The sequence below is a fragment of the Gobio gobio genome, assembly GCF_949357685.1.
Source record: "Gobio gobio genome assembly, chromosome: 18".
In the NCBI taxonomy this organism is placed as follows: domain Eukaryota; kingdom Metazoa; phylum Chordata; class Actinopteri; order Cypriniformes; family Gobionidae; genus Gobio; species Gobio gobio.
Window position 1 is genome coordinate 1,935,235 of NC_137111.1, and position 27,546 is coordinate 1,962,780.

At 40.9% G+C, this 27,546-nt stretch overlaps 1 protein-coding gene across 1 annotated transcript; it reads right to left on the reverse strand.

Moving 5' to 3' along the window:
* efemp1 (EGF containing fibulin extracellular matrix protein 1) lies at positions 1-27,018 on the reverse strand. Its single transcript, XM_079842607.1, has 11 exons — positions 26,966-27,018; positions 26,552-26,770; positions 24,422-24,470; positions 24,056-24,301; positions 20,487-20,609; positions 13,341-13,460; positions 9,699-9,818; positions 8,631-8,750; positions 6,134-6,257; positions 5,831-6,023; positions 1-2,109 (listed from the first exon to the last, which is right to left on the reverse strand). Exons 2-11 carry the CDS (start codon positions 26,630-26,632, stop codon positions 1,948-1,950), a joined length of 1,338 nt encoding a protein of 445 aa, XP_079698733.1. The 5' UTR covers positions 26,633-26,770; positions 26,966-27,018; the 3' UTR covers positions 1-1,947.
* Positions 27,019-27,546: the final 528 nt, after the last annotated feature.

Here is a 27,546-nt window from a genome sequence, read left to right on the forward strand (position 1 = left end):
CATGAAATCAAACAAATGTAGCCTATATTTGAATGTAATTTTGAGAAATTTTTGTAATTTTGATTTTCTCAAACGCATTAAACAGCACAAATCTTTTACACAGGGCAAACTGCTTAAAACTTGTTAACTGTGTTACCATTTATTTTGAAGCCCTTAATATAAGCTTGTGTCATGTTTAGGACAAATTGTTTTTTAAGCTGTGTGAGTTTGGGCCACGAGTTCTTGGGGGCCTCCGATTTTGTGCCCAGGGGCCTCTGCTTTCTAAATCCGTGCCTGGGTATACATATTAGTACCTTTTCGGTTTTGTACCTTAGGGTACCGCCCCAGTGACAGCAATGTACCTTTTTTTCTGACTGTGTAGGTGTAGACTCAATTGTCTTATACCGTTGGAATCCTTGGCTCAAGAAGTGCATGCCTCATAATTGTGAAATGTTTGGGTCTTTGTTTTTTTTTTCTTAAACCTACTTTTGCGAACTAGTCCTAGGTTTGTGGCCTAATCGGAACCAAACCAGTGCAGAAATATTCTCCGGAGAGTGAATATCAATAATTATCAAAAACATTCGAAATATCAATTCACGGTCACAAAGGGGAGCCAAAATGTTTGATGTGACTTTTACTAAAATGGCTATAACTCATGAACGAGATATTTTCGCTAAACTCGGAACACGTGTATGAGCTCAATCTGACATCACATGAAACGCTATAAAAAAGGAGGAAAAAACATGAAAAGGGCTATAACATCTCAACCGTTAGACGGATTGACTTGAAAATGGGCACACACTGTCTTTGTCCAGGGTGCCATGTCTGGCTATGAGGACATTGGCATATCTCAAAAAACATGGACGCCATCAGCCAATGAAATGTGAGCATCTATTAAACAAGGTTAACGGAGGCCGATTGTAACGAAACTCGGTATGCATAAGCCTAAGAAGTTTCGAGTCAGCGCTTTTCACAGGAGTCACCTCCTCCTGAATCCTTGCCGAGTCCAATGACACCAAACATGCCTGGTTTCGCCTTATGGTCTGTGCAACGGTGTGATTTAGCGCTAAAAAACTGTGATATCTTTGAAACCGTAAGTCAGATCGAGACAAAATCACCAATTCACAAATTCTAAAACATAGGTCGAAGCTAAACATTAATGCCCAAATGTCAAAATTTTGATAGGAAGTGGCAAAAAAATCCAATCAATGTCCAATCATGGGTCATTTTTATGCTCTCATAAATACAAGTGTCTATAACTTCAAAACGAAATGAAATATTTACACCAAATTTGACACATATATGTATGGGCAATCTCTGAGAACACCTAAAAAAGTAGTGGAAATCGGGCAAAAGGGGGTGCCATAGCTGTCAAAAAAAAATCTTTAAAAAACATATTTTTCCTTAGTAAATTGCCTGTATTGGCTGTAAATGGTCTTTTCCATCTATGATCTAAGTGGTTACATGCTTTCTACCTATTTACGCATGTGCTTAAAGGCCTTAAACGCTTGAACCCCGTTAATTGCTGCTGGCAGCTATAGTTTTATATGTCTTTGTTCAAAAGCTCAGTCATCCATGCTCATATTCCACTCTGTGGATGAACACATTGCTGTGGTTGATGAAGGAGATGCATTGACCTAACATTAGCTCTCCCCCCGATCACGAGCACGACCCCAGACGATGATGATAATATATGAGGAAACCAATATTATTTGAACCAGTTATTATCGGCACATATCTGGAGCCCTGAATAAGAGTCAGTTTATTTTATGATGACTGCAAGATAAAAGTGCATAACACAGGGTTTCTGCAGGTTTAATGAAGGTCAAATTGAGACATTTTTAAGACCGTCAGTCGTGGAAGGTCAAATTAAGACCCGCAGAAACCCTGATAACATCTTGCCGTTGTTGCGTGTAACTTTAATACAAGCGTGCCTGATATGTTTAACTGTGAGAAGCAGCAGAAGTGTTAGAAAGTGTAGGGTCCCACGATGATGGTGAGCCGCAGTAAAGAGCTGGAGCGATAGTTCATCAGCGTGTGTTGAGTGATCATCTCCAGATCCACCATCAGCTCCAGCGGACCCTCCAGAGACTTGGTCAAGACCAGCATCGCCCCGACGCTGCTGAAGCGCTAATGCAAGTAAAGACAAACACACACACAAATCAGATACAAAGACAGCAATATTCCCAAATCTACCATCAAATTTCATCAATTACGGTAGCAGAAATGAATGAAGCAGCACATTCATTTTTAGATTTTAGAGTGAGTTACTTGTAATTATGCTTAATTTACTGTTATTACTTTAAGTACAAGATTCTTAGTATATTTATCCTTGAATATTTATATATATGCACACGATATATTATTATACATTATATACACCGATCAGGCATAACATTATGACATTGATTTTATGCTCGATTGGATTGAGATCTGGGCAATTTGGAGGCCAAGTCAATGCCTCAAACTCGTTGTTGTGCTCCTCAAAGCATTCCTGAAGCGTTTGTGCTTTGTGGCGGCGCATTATCTGCTGAAAGAGCCACAGCCACAGGGAAAACCGTTTCCATGAAAGGATGGACATGGGCTCAACAATCTGAGGACAACATCAACTCTGAGGACAAAATGTTCACTTGCTGCCTAATATATCCCACCCACTAACAGGAGATCATCAGTGTTATACCTGTCAGTGCTCATAATGTAATGCCTGATCGGCAGAGGTGGACAGTAACGAAGTACATTTACTTGAGTACTGTACTTAAGTACACTTTTTGAGTATCTGTACTTTACTGAAGTATTATTTTTTAGGGAAACTTTTACTTTAACTTCACTACTTTTGAAAGACAAATATTGTACTTTTTACTCCACTACATTTCTATAAAGGTCCTCGAAGTCAAAAGTCGTTTCTCTAGCAGCTTTGCAAGTCAGTGGATGAATTTTTTCTTCTTTAAAAGTTGTTTTTTTTTTTTTGCAAAATGTAAATGTCTGGGAGAAAGAGAAGCATTGACATTTGGATGAATCTAAAAAAGCATGATGAAAGAGCTCAGTTCAGACTGTTTTTTGTGCCTCTGAGATGCACGAGTACTGAATAGAGCTTTCTTTTGTCTTTTTTTCACACTTAAACAGACCAATACACACAAAATGTCAAAATTTTCATTTTGGAAAGTATTCACGTAAACAAAGTTTATTATGTCTTAAGTGAAGGTAAACAGAATATCGGATGTGTATCAGTGTGTAGGATTTGTGCATTCTGCCTTAAAGTGACAGCAGCTTTGTAAAAAGCTTTGTAACTTTTAAGTATTTAAATTAGTTTAAGATGTCGTATGGAGCATCACTGACTGGCTTAAACCACCATGGCATAGCGTGCATTTATACAACAATGCAACAATAATAAAACAATGCATTGACATAAAAATTTTGATACTTAAGTACTTTTAAAAGCAAGTACTTCTGTGCTTTTACTTAAGTAAAAATAGTTTTTAACAACTTTCACTTGTAACAGAGTAATATTTGACCAGTAGTACTTTTACTTTCACTCAAGTAATGGAGTTGAGTAATTTGTCCACCTCTGCTGATCGGTGTATATTTGATGTTGTGGCACTGACAACTGAATTTCTGCACTTCACAGATAAACTTGAGGGTATTACATTGCCTAACTGTTGAAATGTGAGGAGAGGGAAAGACTGCACCATGTGACCGGTGACACTGAATGTGCTCGTGCAGTTGGCTTACAGCGCCCCTCAGTGGTCAAACCACAGGAGTTGAACTGACTTCAGCTGAACAATGACACTTTAGAGCTGCTCTACGGCAGACATGAACTGCTTGCATCATGTAAAGCTGCTTTGAAGCAATCCGTACTGTGTAAAGCACTATATATAAATAACACAATACGCCTGTGTTTTCTTTGTGCTTCAAAACCACTAAAAACTAATTGACAATGATAACATTAAGTCGCCACTTTAAAGGGGCGGTCTAATGCTGCTTCCTGCATTCTGCCTCATTCACACTGTTAGAGTTGATTCTCATGATAAACATGGACAGAGTTTCAAAACACAGAGTATTTCTGTGCCAAATACACTCCTTCAGGATTCAAACAAGTTTCAGAAAGTGTTTTTCGAGTATGGCCCTATATGACATAATAAAGGCCGGGATTCCTTATATGGGCACTTCTCCCGGATGAACACACACACACACGCGCACACACACATCTATCAGAGCAAGAGCGCGTCCATCATCGAGATTCGTTCGGGTTACAGGAGCCATCGGCGGCGCTGGCGTTGTGTTTTTAGACACGAGATCAACAATGTCACTAAAGATGTGTGAGTGTGTGTGTGTGTGTGTGTGTGTGTGTGAGGGAAAGATCACCTTGTTCAGCTCCACAAATAACCCAGCTTTAAGGGAACAGTTGATGCATTTTGTGTTTCCGGAGTTCTGCAAGTGTGTGTGTTTGTTCCCGGTCATGAGTGGAAACCGCAGGCGGTGAGTGTGTGTGTGTGAGTGTGGGCATGTTTTTGTGAAATATCAGGACACAAATGTGTATAATGACATGGGTATTACAAAAAAAGGGTGAAATATGAGGACGTTCCCCATGTCCTCACTTTTCAAAATGCTTATAAATCACAGAATGAGGTTTTTTTCACAGAAAGTGAACTGCACAGTCTCCTGTGTGTGTGTGTGTGTGTGTGTGTGTGTGTGTGTGTGTGTGTGTGTGTGTGTGTGTGTGATGGGTAGGTTTAGGGGTAGGGGCAGTGTGTGTGTGTGTGTGTGTGTGTGTGTGTGTGTGTGATGGGTAGGTTTAGGGGCAGGGGCAGTGTGTGTGTGTGTGTGTGTGTGTGTGTGTGTGTGTGTGTGTGTGTGTGTGTGTGTGTGTGTGTGTGTGTGTGTGTGTGTGTGTGTGTGTGTGTGTGTGTGTGTGATGGGTAGGTTTAGGGGTAGGGGCAGTGTAGGGGGATAGAAAATACGGTTTGTACGGTATAAAAACCATTACACATATGGAATGTCCCCACATTTCACAAAAAAACCCCTGTGTGTGTGTGTGTGTGTGTGTGTGTGTGTGTGTGTGTGTGTGTGTGTGTGTGTGTGTGTGTGTGTGTGTGTGTGTGTGTGTGTGTGTGTGTGTGTGTGTGTGTGTGTGTGGGCATGTTTTCGTGAAATATCAGGACACAAATGTGTATAATGACATGGGTATGACACAGGTATTACAAAAAGAGGGTGAAATATGAGGACGTTACCCATGTCCTCACTTTTCAAAATGCTTATAAATCACACAAAACAAGTTTTTTTTCACAGAAAGTGAACTGCACAGTCTCCTGTGAGGGGTAGGTTTAGGGGCAGGGGCAGTGTGTGTGTGTGTGTGATGGGTAGGTTTAGGGGCAGGGGCAGTGTGTGTGTGTGTGTGTGTGTGTGTGTGTGTGTGTGTGTGTGTGTGTGTGTGTGTGTGTGTGTGTGTGTGTGTGTGTGTGTGTGTGTGTGTGTGTGTGTGTGTGTGTGTGTGTGTGTGTGTGTGTGTGTGTGTGTGTGTGTGTGTGTGTGTGTGTCTCTTTAGCTCCGCCCACTGCACACCTCGGACTCGGCTGTTTTCAGAAAGAATCGGTACAGTGTATCTGTCTTTTATAAATATGATAAACTTAAGTCTCTTAGGAGATATATGAAGGATCAACACTACTGTAGAGATACTCAAGATTAACATGAGACTGGCAGAAACTGTGTTATGTACCCTTTAAACATATTAGAATATGTTAATACAGAACGATGACAGAATGACAGAAAGAAACCTCAAATGAAATGGCTGTAGGTGCTGTATTGAACCCCTGGTTAATTTGGTAAGGGTTTAAGGCTTGTGTTGGTTACTCACCCTAAGGAAGAACTCTCCTCCATCATTGCCAGCTTTGATTCTGAAGGTGTAGTGAGCGCTGGGGAAGATGTTTGTGGCTTGAATCTGAAAGATATCTGCCGGTACGCTGCGCTCTGAATGGAGGCTCATGTATTTGTGAACTATAGACTGCGGCAGGCCTCGACACGCACCCGTGGACTGGCACGAACACCGGCTAGGAATCAAAGCAAGAAGATTACTCTTATTTTCCATGCTTAAATACGTTCTAAACTTTAAAGTGTCTCTGGTGGATGTCTGTGCTCTTCATCTCTAGTCCTGACTTACTTTTCCGCTGTGAGCGTGTACGGCTCCTGACACGGGTTCTGAGGGTAACAGCGATGACCTCCATAATAGTTCCAGCACATCTCATCTTCCCTACACTCATGGCCCGTTTCACACTCGTTGATGTCTTCCATACCGGAGAAAAGATTGTGATTAGCAATATGTCATATCTATAATATATGTGACCCTGGACCACAAAACCAGTCATAAGGGTACATTTTCAGAATAAATAAGCTTTCCATTGATGTGTGGTTTGTTAGGACAATATTTGGTTGATATACCAAATATAAATATTTGAAAATCTGGAATCTGAGGGTGAAAAAAAGTCTAAATATTGAGAAAATCACCTTTAAAGTTGTCCAAATGAAGTCCTTAGCAATGCATATTACTACTAATAATATATTTATGATATATTTATGGTAGGAATTTTACAAAATATCTTCATGGAACAAGATCTTAATATTCTAATTATTTTTGGCATAAAAGAAAAATTGATAATTTTGACCAATACAATGTGTTGTTGGCTATTGCCACAGATATACCCATGAGACGCAGGACTGCTGTTGAGCTCCAGGGTCACAGATGAGCAAGCAGACCTTACAACCTCCAAACAACTCGCTCCATTGCTCCTTCATCTCTTAAGACTGCCGTAACAACTCCCAGAAATCTGCCGCTGACCCTAATCATTTTGCCAACCTTCGTCCAATTTCTAAATGACCATTTCTTTCAAAAATATCGGAAAGATAGTTCAGCTCAGGTCCATCCATCTGTTTAAACAATTTCAGTCTGGTTTTCTTCCGTTATGCAGAACAGAGACTGCCACGGTAAAAAAGTGACCAATGATCTGTAGATGGCCGCTGATTCTGGACTCTTAACTATACTTGTCTTGCTTGATCTAAGTGTGATCAATTCTAAAGTTCTTTTAGATAGATTAATCTCTATTGGTATTACTGGTGTCCCTCTCACTTGGTTTAGATCGTATTTCTCTGGTCAATTTCTTGACGTAAAACTTTCAGATCATATTCCTCATGTGTTACCACTGGTGTTCCTCAAGGTTCTGTCTTGGGCCCTCTTTAATTTATTGTCTATTACCTCTTGGTCATATTTTTAGGAAATTTGGTATTAATTTCCACTGATATGTAGATGACACTCAGCTCTACTTGTCCTCCAAGCCCAATTCTACTCTTCTTCTTCCCTCATCGATTGTTTAGATGAGATCAAATGCTGGTGCTCGTGCATTGTTCTCAAGCTAAATACTGATAAAACTGAGGTTCTTCTTGTTGGCACTAAATCCAATTTGGACAGCTTTTCACTTACTATTGATAATTCCATAATTTCCTAATCTTCTCAGGTTAAGAGTTTGAGTGTCATCCTAGAAAGTAGCTTGTCGTTTGAAACACATTAACTCTTTCTCCGCCAGTGTGTGTGAAAAAAGTTGCCAGCTGCTGCCAGCATTTTTGAGCATTTTCACAAAAGTTTCATGGCCCGAGAATATTTTGTTGTATGAATATCTGAACATGCAATATGTCAAAAGAAAGAACAAAAAAAAATAACAATAGCTTAACACATCCTTTTTTTATCAACACTTGATTGTGGGGATATTTCATAAAATAAGCAACATTTTGAGCAAAAAGCAGAGAAAATCATAAAAGACTACATCCGGATGGGATTCAGAACGATGATCAAAACACAGATGGAGTAGATGGAGTCCATCAACACCTCAAAGCTTCACAGTCCTAGAGCTCATCCTGAGTCCACATTTAATTCAGGAACATTAGGCAGTTTTGATTTATATGCTGTTTAATGTTGATGATCACATTATTTTTGCATTACGCATCTGCTGATCGCTTGTTTGTGCTTCTTCTTCTCAGGAGATTCTGTACTCTTTCAGAAGATGCGTGATAGCGCCCCCACCCCACCGTGGGGAAAGAGTTAATAATGTCACTCGGTCAGTATATTTCCACTTACAGAACAGCAGCCGTCTTACACCCATTCTTGAACATGATCTAGTTACTTCATGCATTGATTACTGTAACTCTGTCCTATTTGGGTTACATCTCAAACTTCTCCATTAACCCACTCAAACCACTAATTCCTAGAACCTCTTCCGCTGAGCACATCTCCCTGTTCTTCATCAATTACTTCAACAGCTTTATTTTAATAACCTGTATTATGCAATCATTTAAGACATTTCTCCTTATATAGAACCTTTTTGGCATAAAGTGTTATTTAAAACTGAGTTCTATTTAGAACCCCATGAAACTTTTTTTCTAAGAGTGTAATATTGCCAATGGAAAATCCATTTTCATGAACAAATAACCCGCCTTTTTGTTTCATGCATACTGTATCGATTAAAGGAATAAAAATAACAGAGGGGGTGAAGCAACACTGCACTGAATTCCTGGCCATCTTGCTCTGATGTGAAATATCTGGGTGTGGATGATAAAGAAGAGGCCAGGCAAAGACGAGGGCTATATTTTACGAAGGAGGAGGCCGGTACCTTGACACATTCTTGTTCTCTGCAGCTGATATCCCTCTGGGCAGGTGCAGGAATATCCACCCGGGCTGTTCATACACACATACTGGCACATGTAGCTGGAGAACGCACACTCATCGATGTCTGGACACACACCAGAACAACACACAACTCAACCAACAGTCATATAAAAGGAAAGACATTTACTGATCGGACTGCACTGACACTATCAGATGAGAATGAACTGACTTGAGCTGAATTATAGCTGAACTGTTTCATAATTAATGAACTTTTCTCAGTTAACTGAATCAACACTGTACTGATTTGATCTGAATAATGACCCACTTCTTTACAGCAGAACTGGAACTTGCCTACAGGTGACTGGAGTAAAGGCATCATGATCTGTGTCTAAAACAAGGCTGAGAACATTCTAGCTGATGATATTTTGTTCTGCCGTCCAACTAAAATGTGAAAATTGGACATTTGGTGACTTTATATGCAAATGCATTTCAGTTTTGTTGAGTAAATAAACCCTGGTAAACTGAAGCACTTTGGAAGCAGGTTAAATTACTCAACCCAAGCATGTGAAATTCATTACAAATATACAAAGCAAATTTATGTAATATGCACATTATGTGCTAGTCAGAATGTCATGTTATGAATGTGATCAATTCCATAATTCCATAACTGGCCCATAAAGAATTGATGCGTTAATATGAATATTTGTTTTAATTCCCCACTTTATTTCTGTTGACTAAAATATGATACATGCACTTTTGTCAACAGCCAGGTTTGTTCCTTGCAATAAACAATAAAACTTTTGTTGTTTGATTTGTATGTATTCGTTACGCCCTCTTGTGGACTGTTGATTTATGGTGTTCACTTACTGTATCTTCCCCTATAATGGAAACCTAAGAAATTATAAGTTCTTTAGAATCTTTGAAATATTTGTTTTAATTTAAATGAAGTTTTCCAGCCCTTTTGGCAGCTCTCATTACTATATAAGCACTGATTGTGTTTCACTGCGTTCAAACCAATGCCCTCGAGAGAGTAGAGAGTGTCCTCGAATCAAGCAGAGGAACATGCACTGACCCACACAAGAGACTGAATCCGGGGCCAGTTCATAACCCTGGTCACACTGGCAGATGTACGAGCCCAGCAGGTTGAAACACTGATGCTGGCACGGCTGAGCCACGTCACACTCATTCACATCTGAAACACAAGCCAAATCCACACACAGTTACTAACACGAGTACAATTATACATGCACTCCATCTACACTTAATCTAGCACAATTGCGAGCATAATATTTTTATATGTCATCTAATAGTAACATATATTTCAGACATATTAGTTCTTTTCAGACTCTAATATTTCTTCAGGGTTAAACAGTTCCAAAACAAGCCAAAGCATCAAGCATGAGTGTGTGCGATATGTTTCATCTAGGATAATATTGAAATTGTTGTTTTAATGACATGTGAGCTGACATTATCAGTCATGTCAATCACTTTTATTACCCAAACAAAAACAGGCCTTAAAAGTGCACACTTTCACTGCATGATGAAACTCATTAGAATGACACTGAAAATAAGATATGGGGGCAAAAAGGCCTGTATTGTTATAATGTCTTATTTTTAAAATCTAATATAGTTATGCAATATCATATGAGCAAGAGGGCAGTTTTTTTTTCCAGAATAAGGGCACACTTGTAAATGTGATATTTTATTTAATAAACAAAAAGTTATTAGTGAGTGAACTACTGTCATGTCTGGTTTATATCCAAGGACTCTTAGTTTGTATTTTGTTCTGTTGAATAAGTTTCCTGTTGCTTACTTCCTGTGTTTGATCTGTTTCCTTCGCTGCTGATTATGTTCCCCTGTGTCCAGTTCAGTTAATCATTAGCCTGTGTATAATAGCCCTTTAATTCAGTTGTGCTTTGTTGGTTCTTGTTTTGCTATGTTAATAACAAATGTTTTATTCTGTATTGTATGTTCTTTGGATTCCTGTGTTTCGGTTTTCTTGAATAAAACAGCCTGCAATTAGATCATCGACTCTACTACACATTCCACTTCACAACGTTACAGAAGAACCGAGCAAAAAATGGATATAGCGGCTGTTTATATCCTCCTCCTCACTCAATTGGGAATTGACCCCACACCCATACGTTTTTGGAACTTTCATACCAGGAAACTCATTATCCCATCAGCAACAGATCTCTTTTTATTGAGCCGGACTTGAACTATTTAAAATCAAGGTTAGCCTTCGATGGTCCTCAAGGGACACGCTGTGTCAGCGGCCACTACTTTGTCCATCCCAGAGCCAATGACCTGTCCCTATAGAAACGTATCCCCACCCCGAAAGCCTCCTCCACTGGTTCCATCTGGCACTGACGACTTCCTGGTACTGAAAAATGTACCCCCGGAATACTAAATAAATTGTAAATATAAACACTCTCTTTTTTAAGTTATATTGTTGGCCTTTTTACACCTTTATTGAATAGGATAGTTACAGATCAGACAGGAAAGCATAGTCAGAGAGAGGGGAGTGGATCCGCAAAGGACCTCGAACCGGCAATCGAAGTCAGGTCGCCAGAGACGCGGTTGACCCATATGTCGGAGCGCTGCACATGAAGCTATTGGCTCCAACAAATATTCACACTTTTGAAATGCCAATCAGATGAAAGCAGTGGATCTCAAACCAATCAGAACATCCAAGTAAAACCTAGTTACTAGTGTGTTGACTTTGAACATTGTTTCACATTGGGCAAATAGAACAACACACATACACTGCAGTAGTAACATTAAGTTTTGCACTAATACCTAATAATAATACATATAAAAATGTGGATCTGAGTTTAACACTTCTCCCATCTGCTCTCGTTTAACCTGGTTCCACTCGTGTGTACCTAGCCCGTCCTCCACCACCAACTCTGCCAGGGTCTTCATTGCCTCCTCTGACTTCCTCTGCCGGCTCTCTCCAATTCTCTGGCTTCACCGGTATGACCACGGGGTCCTGGCTTGCCGGATTCACTGTGGTCTTCCACGTCGTAGCCTAAGCCTAGGACCTTTGACCTCCACTTCAGCCCTCTGATCCCCTGATTCCACCTTGGCCCTACAAACTCTCGGCTCCACCGCGGCTCTTCGTCCTTCCGGCCTTGCCATGGCCTTTTGATCTTCTGGCACCACTTTGGACTTCCGGACCTTCACCCCTTTTGCTCTGCCGGGTTCCTCCACCACTTTGGCTCCACTGTTGTCCTCGTTCCCACTGGCCCCACCTCTTTCTTCTGATCCCCCGTATTCCCCTTGGTCCTCCAATCCTCCGGTTCCACTTTGGGTCTCCAATCCTGCAGCATTGCTTGTTTTCCCCCACCTTCTCAACCTCGGTCTTCAGAATCCTTTGCTCCACAGCAGTCACTCATTCTTCCGGCCTCGCTGTAGCCTTTTGATCTTCTGGCACCATCTTGGACTTCCAGACCTTCACCCCTCTTTCTATTTGCCATCATTCTCACCGACTCCTCTTTCTTCTGATCCCCAGATCCCCCTTAGTCCTCCGATCCTCTGGTTCCACCTTGGGTCTCCAATCCTGCAGCATGGCCCTGCTTCTCTGGTCTTCCAGCTCCGTTCTGGTCTTCCCCCACTTTCACCACCTTGGTCTTCCGAATCCCAGTCTCTGCTGTGGTCCACTGTTCCTCTGGCTCTTCCTTTAATAAAACAACCTGTGACTAGACCCTTGTCTCTACTACTACTTACACTCCACAACCACAACATTACAACTACATTTAAGACATAATATTGTCTCTTTTGCCCCATTTTGCCAATAATAATATTTTCAAACAAAGCCACAACTGAACAATTGGATATCCCTGAGCAACCCACAGTTTTGTTCAAAAATGCAGATTAATTTAGGAATTACTTATTTTTTTAATTAGCAAGGGGTGTCCACATACTTTGGCCACATGGTGGAAATATATATATATATTCTCTCAAGTTGTTCTTTCTATAAAGTATATTTCTTCACAGAGTCTTGAAAGCAAAATGTCTAATCTTTTAGTTATGGTTGGTCACCACATGCATCTTTTGGACTGATCATAAAAGAAACATTCTTCTGTTCTTCATGAGGCTTAACAAAACTTTCCCTGCAGACAGACCTTCATATTCGGTGTGTTTGTACTGGTCCTAAGAGCCATTCTTATCAGTATGTTCTTCAGTTTCCATTGATTGCATGATTTCCAAATGCTTTTGCAGGAAACCTTTCCTCACTGAGGAATTCCTTATCATGTTGTTGATCAAAGAACATATTTTATTGGCAAAGATCTTCAAGCTTTAATTCAGAAGTTAGGCATCAGTCTAATATTTCACATTCCTTACTGTTCTTAGAACAACTGAACAATGTTGATTTGCAAATGACGGCTTTGAAACCGTGGGATTGATCCCAACTGCTCTCTCTCCTTTTAAAATATTTTGTGCTAACAGATTGACCTTTAATTTGAAGCTCCTGTCCATCCCACGAGACCTTTAAAATTACTTTGTGAAAGATCTGAAATCAAATTCTTGGCAGAACTTTGAAGCATGCTAACCTGAGACACAGACACACACACACACACACACACACACACACACACACACACACACACACACACACACACACACACACACACACACACACACAACACACAACACACAACACACACACACACACACACTCGTGAGAGGAGCTGTGTGGATAGAAACTCACCAACACAGCTGTGGTTGTTGCTGGCGAGCTGGTAGCCATCATTACACTCGCAGAAGTAAGAGCCAGCGGTGTTCACACACCTGTGCATGCAGTAGTGTGACAGCAGACACTCATTTCTATCTGCAAAGAGGTTTACACAGACAGTGCTCATATAACCTATGGGATTCTTGACAGATTTGCAGGGTGATAGCAACATTTCCTACTTTTTTCTTCAATTATGTTTTTTTTTTTGATAGACCAAATATTATGTGGAAGGTAGTGAAGACAAGTATTGACATGTAGGCCGTTGATGGTTCCACACATTTTCTTTGCAATACAATTCACAAATATGTGTACTGTAATTTAATGCATATATTGTTTTCTTCTTCGAAACAAGTGTATACCCCCACTCCAGCAGTAACTGAACACAAAACCCCTCTCTTTTCCTTCACAACGAGGCACAAATTCATTTTCCAGAACCGTCACTCTCTCTGCTCCTCTCTGGTGGAATGAGCTGCCGATATACAAGCAACACAATACAAGCTCTTCAGCGAAAAAAGCTTTTTTTTTTTATTCCTCTGTTCTAGCTTGCTTCCTCTCTGTCTAATAGAACTGGCAATGTATATTACGCATATCGTTAGCTCTATGACAAATTGCTTTTGTAAGTCCCTTTGGAAGAAAGCATCTGCTATATGCATGTAAATGAGAATTAGTGCTTTAGTGTGCATGACAGAAAATGCTGGCAACCATTGTCGCCAACCAACCATTCATTATGGGGAAGATTTGGCCAATTTTTAAGGGGAAAAATATGAAGAAATGTGTCTGGAATGAATTTTCTTTTTTGTCCAAGATTTTGAATTTCGATGCATCACTGAGACTATTTTGAAAGACCATATTCATCTTTATTTATTTTACAATTATAAATTGATCATTTAGAGGAGACATGAAACATAAATAACTGTAATGTTGTTCTACTTTTTGACATTAAAGTCAGAAACATTTTAAATGAGTCTCACCAGTCGATCTCGGCCATTTCTACCACTGATCAAAATAATAATAAAAAGTAGGTGAAAGGAAAGAAAAGTATATACAGTATATACTCTTGCACTGTTTTTCCTGAAAGTAAACCCCGGTAAGACCACATTAGTTGAGCAGGTCAACCAACAAAAAACTGCTGACCCTCTAGCTTAGCCAGTGAAACCACACTGACCAGAAAGACCACTTTGGCTGACCAATTTCATCAGACAAGTTTGGCTGTAACCACCATAGGCACTGAGGGGGGCAAGTCCCCCCAAAATATGATATTTCTTCATGCTGTTCTCCATTTCGCACCGCTCAGTTTGTTGTTAGGATGAAAGACTGATCAAAAGTCACATGTTAGTCTGGTCTGCCTGTGGTCTTACAGCTCTCCTCAATGTCAACATGATGGCCAATCAGATTAAAGAAGGCAGGGCTTAATGTTCACTATAGACTAGTGTGAATTCCAGTGATGTTTTCAGTTTTTACAGTGCGTGTGTTGTAAGATATAAGTCGCTAAACATTTAATATTTGACAACTGTTTTACGATGAATATGTTTAATGACCCACAGCAACATACAGTGATGAAAACGACTCAACTTTTTAAATGTGATTTCGCCATTTTGAATTGAAAATATGCTATGATTTAAATGATAATGTCATTCATAAGTGAATGTGACGAGACAAGAAAAGTTTGTTACATTTTTGTCAAAATAACAAGAGTGAATGTGTGTATATTTTTGAATACAATATTATTTGCAAAGAGTTTAAATGGATTACTTCACAAATATATAGGCTATAATTAGACATGGGACTTCTTTTACCATTCGTAGGTCTTTATTTCCTTAAATCCCTTTTAATCCTTTAAAGATTTAATTTCTTTAAAACCAATGAAACACTTGGGGTTACTTGACTGTAACCCTGTTCCCTGATAAAGCGGAACGAGATGCTGCATAAGCTTATGCAAATGGGAACTGTCTTTGACATAACCAGCTGTGAAAATAGTGTGAAAACACGTCAATGAAATTGACCCGGAGGTATTTATGGCCTCGGCCGGTGACGTCATAGGCGCACCTGCTGCACGAGGCTATAAATAGATGAGCTTCAGCTGGAGCAAACCAGATCTTCTTTGTTTGAAGACCAGTCCTGAAGCATCATCAGCACGGCCTAGCAATGCAGCATCTCGTTCCGCTTTATCAGGGAACAGGGTTACAGTCAAGTAACCCCAAGTGTTCCCTTTCAAAAGCTACACTCAATGCTGCATAAGCTTATGCAAATGGGAACGAGAATACCCACGCCGCCGTGCTTGATGGTGTCTGGACCCCTTTACAGTTGTGTAGGTGTGCACAAGAACGTAAGACGCCTCAGACATTAGCTTGTGATGTCGACTCAAGGACATGAGAGCCCGGAGTGGCATGAGCATCCAAGCTATAAAGTCTTAAGAATGTGTGTGGAGAGGACCAACCTGCCGCATCACAAACACTTTGTAAGGGAGCACCCCTTGCTAACGCAGTAGAAGAGGCGACTCCCCTGGTGGAGTGAGCCCTTAATCCTATAGGTGAAGCTTGACCGCGCACCTCATAGGCAAGAGCAGTAGCATCCCTGACCCAATGTGACATTGTTTGATGGTGGCAGAACCTCTGTTACGGCCCCCATGGCAAACAAACAGTTGCTCTGACTTACGCCACTGGCTAGTGCGATGGACGTAGGCCTGAAGAGCATGGACTGGACACAGTCTATGAAGTTTCTCCTGATCCGGCGTTGTGAACGGCAGAGGGCAGAAGGTTTCAAGAGTGACAGGATGTACAGTCGACAAAGGAACCTTAGGCAGGTAGACAGGGTGGGGATGCAAAATCACTTCCACCAAACCTGGGGCAAAGTCTAAGCAGGATGGCGATATTGACAGAGCCTGCATGTCCCCAATTCTTTTCAGAGAAGTTATAGCCATAAGAAAAACCATCTTTAGAGTCAGAAGTTCGTCAGACGCTGATTCTAGAGGTTCAAAGGGGGTCTCAACCAGACCCTCGAGGGCTAAAACTAAGTCCCATGAAGGGATCTTGGCTCTTAATGGAGGCCACAACTGCCTGGCACAACAAAGTGAGCAGGCAGAAGATGCCTCCCAAGCGGCACCCCATCCACCAGGGCATGGCAAGCCAAAAGAGCGGCCACATAAACCCTGAGTGGAGGGGCAAGCTAATGTTTCACAGGGGGTCTCAACCAGACCCTCGAGGACTGAAGCTAAGTCCCATGAAGGGATCTTGGTTCTAACAGGTGGCCTCAACCGCCTACCCCATGAATGAAGCGAGCGAGTAGAGGATGTCTCCCAAGCGGCACCCCATCCACCAAGGCGTGGCAAGCCGAAAGAGCGGCCACATGAACCCTGAGAGTGGAGGGGCAGGTGCCTGATGACAACTTTTCTTGCAGAAAATCCAGAACTGAAGTTACCTGGCAGTTGACTGAATCTACATTGTGTCGTACACCACCTTTCAAAGACACCCCATTTATTAGCATAAACTTTCTAGCACATAGGATGGTCTCAATAACTGCAGGCGAAAGCCCCGTGTCCCTCAGTTGGTGTCCTTCAGGGGCCAAACATGAAGGTTCCACAGGTCGGGCCTGGAATGGAATATCGTGCCCTCTGCCTGAGACAGAAGGTCCCTCCTCGCCGGAATCGCCCAAGGTGAGCCGTTGAGGAGAGACACTATCTCCGAGAACCAAACCCTGTTCGACCAACGCAGCGCTATCGATAAGAAGCAAGACCCTTGTTGGCGAACCCCGGCTAGAACTCCCAGGAGCAGAGCGACTGGAAGGAGGGCATACAGACACATTTTGGGCCATGTATGAACCATCACATCCAGACCCAGCGGGGCTGGGTGACAGAGAGAAGCAGGGACATTGCGCTGTCTGAGAAGAGGCGAAGAGGTCCACTCCCTGTGGTCAGCTCTGTAAAATCTGATCCAGATCTGCTTGAGTACTGCTGGGTGGAGTTTCCACCCCCCCATCTGTAACTCTGTCTGGACAGTAAATCTGCTCCCACATTCAACCGCCCTTGAATGTACACTGCTCGAGTGACAGGAACTTGTTCTGAGCCCAGAGAAAAATCTGTCTCGCTATTCTGATAGCGTGAGCACAGACCCCCCTGGTGATTATATACAAGATATTTAGCTGTACTGTCCACCCGCACTAGGACATGACAGCCCCTCAATTGGGGGAGAAAGTATTTCAGGGCCAGAAATACAGCCATCAACTCGAGGCAGTTGATGTGCCAACTGAGTTGATGACCCTCCCATTCCCATTGGGCTGGACGACCACTTAAGGCCGCACCCCAGCCCGTCAGGGAAGCGTCCGTCGTTAGCAACTTGCGACGACAAGGTACGCCTAGAGTGGGACCCAAGGCAAAAACCGGGGTCTGAACCACATAGTTAGTGTACGAAGCCACATGGCGCGCCACTTTATTTGCCTGAGGATTGGCCCTAAGTCCTCTGGCTTTGAGCCACAACTGAAACGGTCTTATGTGCAACAACCCCAAAGGGAAACCCGTGGATGCTGATGCCATTAGACCTAACACTCTGGTGCTGATGATCAGTAAGATCTTGGTCTAGCCTGACTTTGCTCAGGGAATACTGAATGGTCTTGATTCAAGCGGGAAACCATTGTGCCCACCTTGTGACCAAAAACCGAACAAACCCTAGATAAGTCGTTCTCTGGGCAGGAGAAAGAACACTTTTCTTGGTGTTGAGTCTCAACCCTAGAGAAACTAGATGAGCCAACACACTGTGTTGAAGCACCATCTCATGTGATTGTGCTAATTTTAGCAATCGCCTTTGTAATTCAAAATTTGAATGCCCCGGAATCCCAATGGAGCCGGTAATACATCCATACATTTTGTTTATGTGCGGTTACAAGGCTAGCCAAATGGAAGACCCGAGATTGGTAAGCTTTTGCCCCCAAGAGCGAACCCCAGGAACTTCCTGTGTTGTGGCAGACTTTATATGCGAATACATGCGTCCTTCGGATCAATCATGCCGAATCCAATCACAATGTTGAATATGCGACACGACCGCCTTCACTGTAACATCTTGACCTTGAGTACTTTAACTGCTTCACGGTTTAAGACTTGAAGATCTGAGATTAGACACCCCCCCCCACCCTACTAGGGACCAGGAAGTAACTGCTGTCACTTGTGACAGTACGAACGCCAACTCCGCCTTCACGGAAGTGGAGACCACGCCGTTCAAACAAGGAGGATGACAAATAAATTCGTTTACTAATTTTTACCGTGCTTAACACCCATGCAGAAATGCCTGGCAGAAGTTCACACGCTGCCTGAGACTCTGAGAGTGACAATTTTAACACTTCCTGTTGAGGGGATGTTAGACGTTCTATGTCCTGGATGATAGCAGGATTTAAACACTGAACGTCTAACATTTCACTGGAAACCACTGCCCCCCCGAATCACCAGAGGCGGCGGGGATGGAGTAGTTTTGAGGATAACGGGCTAGGGCGAGTAAATGTTTGACACGCCCTGTCCCGTGGGGGCAGACTGGGCACCAGACCACCGGACTTCTTATATTGATGACAGTCCCGAGGTCTGCCCTGGGAGGTTGTTGAGGATGAAGAGCCGGTCTCCAGTCTTTACGAGGGAGAGCGCGACTCGCCACACTCTGCTTATTACCCCCCTAAATCTTGAAGGACTGAAGAGAGGTTGTGTGGCTGATAGCCCCTCCCCTTGAGTGCATTGAGGAAGAAACTGAGTGAACACTTCATGTTTCTTCCACTCCTTTAAATCTGGCCACTACAGAGTTAACTGAGTCACCAAATGAACCACTCAAATCCTTCAGAAGGTCAGCCTGATATGCTTGCAAGACAGCCATAGTGTGCAGCGCAGCACCAGCCTGTCCATTTATATTTATTATTCTTATATAAATCATATACAATATATATTCCATATAAAATAATATACAATATATAATTCATATATATAAGCTTTGCCCATGACAGCCGACGTTTATTTTCTACATGGCTTTATGGGGAGGTATGTCTCTTTAATGAAAATGCAGACCCAGGCGAGAGATAGCTCGTGAGCGTCTCCCACCTGGGGTATTCTCACATATCCACGCGATTTCGCACCCATGATAGTCGAAAATGTCGAAGTCAAGGGTACAAAAACACGTGAAGTAAATGCTTTCTAGACAGAAACCTCAAGCTCACTGCGCTCGGGATCTCTCATTCACGGTACCAAACAAACTGCCCTGGCCACCGCGCGAACAACCACCTCGATAAATTCCTCGTATTTATTCACCATCATGTGAGGAACGATCGCAGGCGGCTGCTCGAGGTCCGTGGACCCAGAGATTCATCATCATTCCCCGCGCGAGCCGAAGAAACGCCGGAGCGCGCTTCGGGATCACGCGGGGAAACATGCATTTGGTGAGCGAGCAAGCGAAAGGGACGGACCCGTCTCTTGCTCGTCAACAAACCCATTCGAGAGCTCCGAAAACTGGTGCGGACTGAAAGTAGCCCAGACGAGCATAAAGCATTCTAACTGTAAAGGCTTGCAATGCTCGCACTCGTCTGACTCAATGCAGCGACCGCATGCTCTTCCCCAAACACACACAGCAATAAACGTGCACATCCAGTTCTATTTGAAAGAGAACATGGATATACAGCGTTTTACTCTGCTGACTCGTTTCAAACTGATTAGATTTAACTAGAACTCTTTCCACTAATGTTTCTTTGTAACAGAGATGAGAAAGAGAGAGAAAAATCTGCACACTGCCATGTTGAAAACTAACTCCTAAGAAAGATCTCAAGTTGAGTCTTGAAAGAGAGAGAGATTTTTTTTTTTTTTTTCAGAGACTTTGTAACACACCATAACACAGAGTTGGTCTGAAAACAAAAAGACCTGGTTTGCTCCAGCTGAAGCTCATCTATTTATAGCCTCGTGCAGCAGGTGCGCCTATGACGTCACCGGCAGAGGCTATAAATACCTCCGGGTCAATTTCATTGACGTGTTTTCACACTATTTTCACAGCTGGTTATGTCAAAGACATTTCCCATTTGCATAAGCTTATGCAGCATTGAGTGTAGCTTTTGAAAGGGAACCAATGTTCAAGACATGGTTACGGCCCAGATTGTGTATGAACTCACCCACACACTGCTCTCCGTGTCTCTGGTATCCAGGATGGCACTGGCAGCTGTAGGAGCCTCTGGTGTTGTAGCAGGTCTGCTCTTCACTGCAGGTGTGTGTGCCGTGAGTGCATTCATCTTCATCTGCCCAAACACACACACACACTGATCAATGCATACCATGGTAAAATCACATTAACGTTCTTTAATAACATCAGAAATTCAAACTCGACTAACGGGAGCAATCCATTGAGAAGTATCATTATATTTAATATACATGAAGAGATGGTAATCCCTCACAAAGGGTAGCTACAGCACAGCCACCTAAAATATGTTAAAAGAACATTTTGCCAACATTCCCATGAAGTTATAAAAACGTTATTACTGAATGTTCTTGTTACATCCACCAGCTGAGGTGCCCTTGATCTCCACCAGAGGGCACTCCTTCCATCTTTGGTGCCTCATCATGAACTGCATTTCCCATAAGCCATAGCCAGGACTCATTATTGTTTGATTATTTCCACCTGTGAATCATTATCTGGTTAACTCTGCCTATTTAAGCCTGGTGTTTTCTGTCATTCTTTGCGAAGTCTTGTATGTGTTACACTGCATTTCTGAGTGTTAGTTCTGGTAGTGATGGAGAAACTAAGCTTTTCATAGTTTTGACTCAACTGAACCAATGATTCACTGTTTCGAAGCATTCGAAACGCCACACGCTGGTCAGAACAGTGTAAATGCAATAAAACTCAGGCTAAACATGCATAAAAACCCTTTACAAACCCATTGCAAATGTTTTATTGAAATTAAAATCAAATGCAATAACTAATCATCTAATAATCTAATAATACGGATGGAAATCCATGGAAGGTTTAGCTAAACAGGCCAATAAGGGTTAACTAATATTATTCTTTTATACTAATGTCTCATTAAAACATCTATAAATGTTTAAACTCATCAGAGATCAGGTAAAAACCATAGAGAATTCTGAGATCATCGCCCCCCAGCGGTGAACCATTGAAATGTCTAAACGTTTCGATGACGTAATGAAGCCTGGTTTACTGAAATCATGTGACTTTGGCAGTTTGATCCACTGATTCAAAAGATGTGTAAATTTTTCGAAGCTTCATGAAGCCGTCACTCAGTTCTGGTTTTCCATGTCATGGTTTTGATCTTTGCTCGTCTCCCTGGTTTCTTAAAATGTTTTAAAAATGTTTATTTATTTTTCTTGGTTATTTGCATGTTAAGGAAACATTCCATTGTATAATTTTTCAAACATTATTGGAATGTTACATTTGAACATTCTCTGAAGTGGTGACATTTTAAGAAAATGTTGGAGGAATTCAAAAAATATAATTTTTTTGTGCTTAACATTTTTTACTAACACTTTATTAAAGACCAGATAGCTCTGAACAAATGTTACTGGAAGAACGTTTGTTCATAACTTTGAGAGAACTTCTTCAAGTCTATTTCCTGTTCAAATCTATGATCTCTTCCTGTTTGCATCTATGATTATTCTATTTTGCCACGTGTCCTATCCATACTCTCATCTCTTTTGCACATTAAGCTTCTGCTTGCACATATAAGTAGGCCTACATATGTTATTCTGTGTGATCTATGTGTGTTACTTTCTACTCTTTATATCCACTTTATTTGATTGTTTTGTGTCACATTGTAGCAGGGCCGCCACCACCATAGGCACTGAGGGGGACAAGTTCCCCCGGATAATTAGAAATGGCCAAATTGTCCCCCCAGTATTTTAAATTGTTGATGCTGCTATGCTGTTCTCCGTTACACACCGCTCTGTTTGTTGCTAGGATGACAAAAATAAAATGTAAAATTTTTAGGTCTTCCTTAGCACTCGTCACTGTCAGAGTTAGTGAGATGGCCAATCAATTCAAAGAAGGCGGGGCTTACTGTCCCAACGAATTCCAACATGACACTTTGGTTATAGCAGTGAAAGAGTGCGTCGTACACAGCAAAGACCCCAGTGTGAAATTAACACTCATCAGAGTTTATTTGAGTCCACACTCAAGTGTGTTAAAGGTAACTCTGTAGCAGTGTTAAAGTTAATGAGATAATTAAGTGATTAATTGAGTGAGTGGTGATTAACCATTAGTGATGAACACCTGCTGTTAGCAAGCAGACTCTCTGAAGGGAAGAGTCACCATTATGGTGATTAGTGTTTGATTTAGTTGAGCTTTTGACTTTGACTTTTAAAAAAAAAATTCCTGGCTGCTTTAACTGTGTGTTTATAAAACACATTTGTTGTGGCAAAGAAAGCACAGAGAAAATGACTTTAGGTGTGGTTATATTTTGATAGTGGCATAATCATCATGTAGTTAACGGAGATCATTCTTAGCCCAATCTTTGATTATATTTATGTCACAACATAACCAACAAAACATTGTTTGGATACATTTCCTCTTGGTTTGTCTCAGACACAATCTAATATTAAAAACTCAAACTAAAACAAACACTGATCACCATAATAGTGACCATTGTGTGGTTCTACTTGTTAACAGCAGGTGTTCATCACTAATTGCCAATCATTACTCAATTAATTATCTCATTAACTTTAACACTGTTTCAGAGTTACTTTAAACACTCCTGAGTGTGGACTCAAATAAACTCTGAGGAGTGTTTAAATACCTAAATATTTAATATATGACATGTTTTACGATAAAAATGTTTTGATTCGAAAATATGACATTATTTATGTAAATCATAACTGAATTTGACGTGACAAGAAACCTTTTTACTCATGAGGCAGTCGAAAATATGTGTGAATGTGTGCATTAAAAAATATTTGCAAATAGTTTACTTCATAACAACAATAGAACTGTAACTTTTACTGTTCTTATTTATTTTTCTTTATTTCCTTAAATCCCTTTTAATACTTTAATAACTGAAATCCTTTAAATAAACCAATAAGACCAAGAGGATCAAGCTGAAGCAATTTAAGAAATCGAGTTTGTCCATCACTTACTACTGACAGCAAACTGAACTTACTGTACATTATAGATAGATAGATCTATATCTGATCAGTGTGTAATACAAAAACATTTCATGTTTTCAAGTTTGTTCTAGTGTCCTTATTGCACAGTGTATGTAGTTACTGTAGTAATAATTATGCATTATGCATAATTACATGAAATTAACCCCAATTTCTAACCCCAACTCTATAGTAAGTACATGTAGTTAATTGTTATTACACAGTTAAATGCATAATTACACTGTAACAGACAACTTACAATCCAGTTTAACTCAACTTTTTAGTTCAGAACCTTTTGGCATAAAATCCTGAAATGTTGCTGTTTTCTGGGAATCAATGATGGGGAAAAAGTGTTCTCTCAACAACCAGCCCATAATCCCAGTCTACCTTTCCTTCAGATCGGAATACTTGAACTCCACTATTTAATTGAGAATTCATGTAGAATTCAGATCAGCAGAATTCAGCCATTACTCTATTGATGTGTGGCAACAAAGCATCCGTCCTGACGCACTGAACTGGTGCTTTCCTCAGTGAGCGTGTCTTTTAGACATGCAAGGCTAATAATGCTAGCGCTCATATATCGAGGTCAATGGCTTACCTTGACAGAAGTCCTGCTCATCCCGTGTGAATCCAGACGAACACTGAGTGTCTCCAGCTCTGTGGTTTGAGCGGGTCTGTGGGTTCACAGGGCTTTGGGGAACCGGGTCAGTGGGCTGAGACGGTTGGTCCCCATTATTGACAAAGATCTGAGCGTTCTGAGGGAGGCAGAGGTAGCCGCCGTAGTGGTTTATGCACTTCATGCCCCCTTTACAGGCATCAGAAACGAGGACACACTCGTCAATATCTGTTCACGGACATGAAACAGAGTTAGGCTTTGGATTCACGACAGAAATAGACACAAAGACAACAGTTGTCCATAAAAGGCCAGAGAGAGAATATTATATAAACAATAATATTTTATTACCTTTGCATACCTCTTTAATGGGATCATATTCATAGCCTTCTGTGCACTGCTGTGAATACAAAACAATCACTGTGTGAGAATCTTTTACACATGTATGAGCTGTAATAACACAAAATCATATCTGTTATTTATATGTATGTAAATAGACTTGTCAGGATCATTTTGTATGAAGTTTTTTCCGCCCTGCGCTAAAATGCTAAAACCAGTCTAGGCTGGCTTAAGCTGGTCTTCCAACCTGGCAAAGCTGGTGTTCAACTGGTTTTAGCTAGTCTTTAAGCTGGTCTCCCACTTGATCAGCTAAAAAAAGTGTCCAAACCCTCTCTAAAACCAGCCAACTAGTTTTTTTTTTTTTTTTTAACAGGGACATTTGATGCCATTTCCAGGGTTCGTACAGAGACTGCACAATGAAATTCCAGGACTTTCAAGGACATTTCGAACACAACTTTTTGGTTTTCAAGGACTACAATCAGAGATTGCATTTATCAAACAGTATCTTTATCTATTTTTTAACTCAAATTACTGATATATGATATCCAAAAATGTATTTAACCTCTTATGCTCTGGGGCCATTTTGGGGGGTTTTCGACTGGATTTGTCCTCCCCAAATTGAAAAGCTTCCCATACCCACATACAGTGTCTCTAAATACAACATTTTTGTGTCATTTAACAGGAAACCCTTCGAAGTTTCATAAACCTCTGTAACCCCAACGGTTTATGCATGGTATAAATTAAATATCCCTGGGTCGCAAAAAATTTTTTTCTAGTGTTTGCTGACATATGCTGGAAACAGCCCAAACTGTGCTAGAACACACAGGGCCTGATATATATATATATATAAATGCCTATTTTGTTTGTCTGTTTTTTTTTATATTTCATAAGTTTATTTTATCACAAACAACATATACTGTAATATTTATCACTTTCAGCAGTGTTTTATGTAATTTCATTCATTTATTTTAATTTTCTTCTGTAAAATGACACTGGGATATTGCATTTATACCACTGTATATGGGTATGGGGGGGGGGGGGGGGGGGTAAAATCGTGCATACATGATCCAGACAAAACTCTTTTCTCCAGTGTGTTCTGTAAACAGCCCAAACTGTCTGCAGGGTGCTAGAGCTGTGTGTGTGTGTGTGTGTGTGTGTGTGTGTGTGTGTGTGTGTGTGTGTGTGTGTGTGTGTGTGTGTGTGTGTGTGTGTGTGTGTGTGTGTGTGTGTGTGTATGGGAAGCTTTTACATTTGAATCGGCCAAATCCAGGCGGAAATGGTCCCAGAGTAATTTAGTGTAAATAAGTTACTTTATGTAAAACAAATGCCAAAGTGATGCACATCTCCAGAAAGTAGACTCTAAGCTTTCAGATGAACCACACATGAGGTCAGAGCTCCTCCACAGACATTTAACATTAAAGTATATACTTGATGATGTCATTCCGGACCCTGATCAAGCTCTGCAGAGTTTAAGAGGTTAATAATATATATATTAATAATAATAAATAAAATAAATAAATAAATAATAAAAAGTTTATCATGGCTATTATCGTTCAATAAATAATATTTTGTTGGCGTAATGACAATGTTGTTGTACTTCATATTGAGAAAAGGTCTGATGTGCGTTTATCATTTTTGCACAAAAAGATGTTTGTGTTTTTTTGAAAAAATTAAACACTAATTTCATATATGTATATATATTGTATTTAAATGAGTTAAGCACCTCTTTGTGAATGTGGCTATTTTCAAGGGTTTTCCAGGACTTAAATCTCAAAAAGTCCATTTAAAGCATTTATTTAATCGGTTACAATTCCCTTATTTGGATGGCAAAATGTAATTCTAAATTGCATAATTTTAACATTGTAATTTTTAACAGCAAAATTATTGCGGTTATCTCAAATAACTGTGATTACATCAAATAAACACGATCAGGCGATTAATGGTCATGGTAATTGTGCCAAGTAAGACGTTCCTGGATCAACAGGACCCTAACCCTATAACTTCCCCAAAATCAGAGGCAGCTGATGGTCAGTGACACTGAAGCACATGCCCCTGGTTGTAAGCCTAAACTCTCAAATCTGATTATACTGTACTTTGTGTATGATTAATCACTCATCGTGTGTATGTAAATAATGCACTTGCCGTGTATGAAACCAGCTCCTCGGCCTCTTGAGAAACAGCACAGGCGACTGCTGTCATTAGCAGGAGGATTCCCAACATCATGCTGACTCTACACTCTACACACCAGCACCTGCAGTTACATCATCATCACTGCTGGACATGTGGGAACATCTCATTCTGCTTTCATTGGCTCCGCTCCAGTCAGAGCTCATACTTCTCTAGAAGAGTCTTCAAGTGCGGCTGATAATGCATGCAATAACAAACACACTCGCTCAGAAACCAGACGCCACTGAAATATGATCTGTTTCTGCACAGGGTCTGTCTTATGAATTCACTTCAAACCAAAATGCATCACTTTTTAACATTAAGTTAATTACATTATAATGTTTGTGCATCCCAGCTTATATAATAATTCATATATTCATGATAGCTCACCTGCCCTGCTGTAAGACGCGCTCCGTCTGGAGGATGACGAGGGTCTGATGTCTGGTCCGGAGCGCTGCTGATGTTTGAGGAAGGCTTCGTGACGTCACGGCCTCTGCAGGAATGTGGGAGCGGAGCACAGGTTGTTTCCCGCTCAGGAGTTTGAGGAGTTTGTTGCTCGGGCTCTGGGAAGGGCAGGATGTGTCTGTGTCTCCCTCCACCGGCTGATCTATAACCCGCTCAGGCCAGGCATTGTGCTCAGATTTAATAGCTCAGTTTGTACTGTCATATATTCCAGTCCATATTGTTTTTATGCATTAATCATAAACGTCCTCGAGGATCTGCAGAGCCCACATTAAAAAAATACTAAAGTATATTCTAGTAAAATTACCATAGTAAATACTACAATATATTCTAGTTAAATAACCCTAGTAAATACTATAGTATATTATAGTAAAATTACCTTAGTAAATACTACAGTATATTCTAGTAAAATGACCCTAGTAAATACTACAGTATATTCTAATAAAATTACCCTAGTAAATACTATATTCTAGTAAAAATACCCTAGTAAATACTACAGTATATTCTAA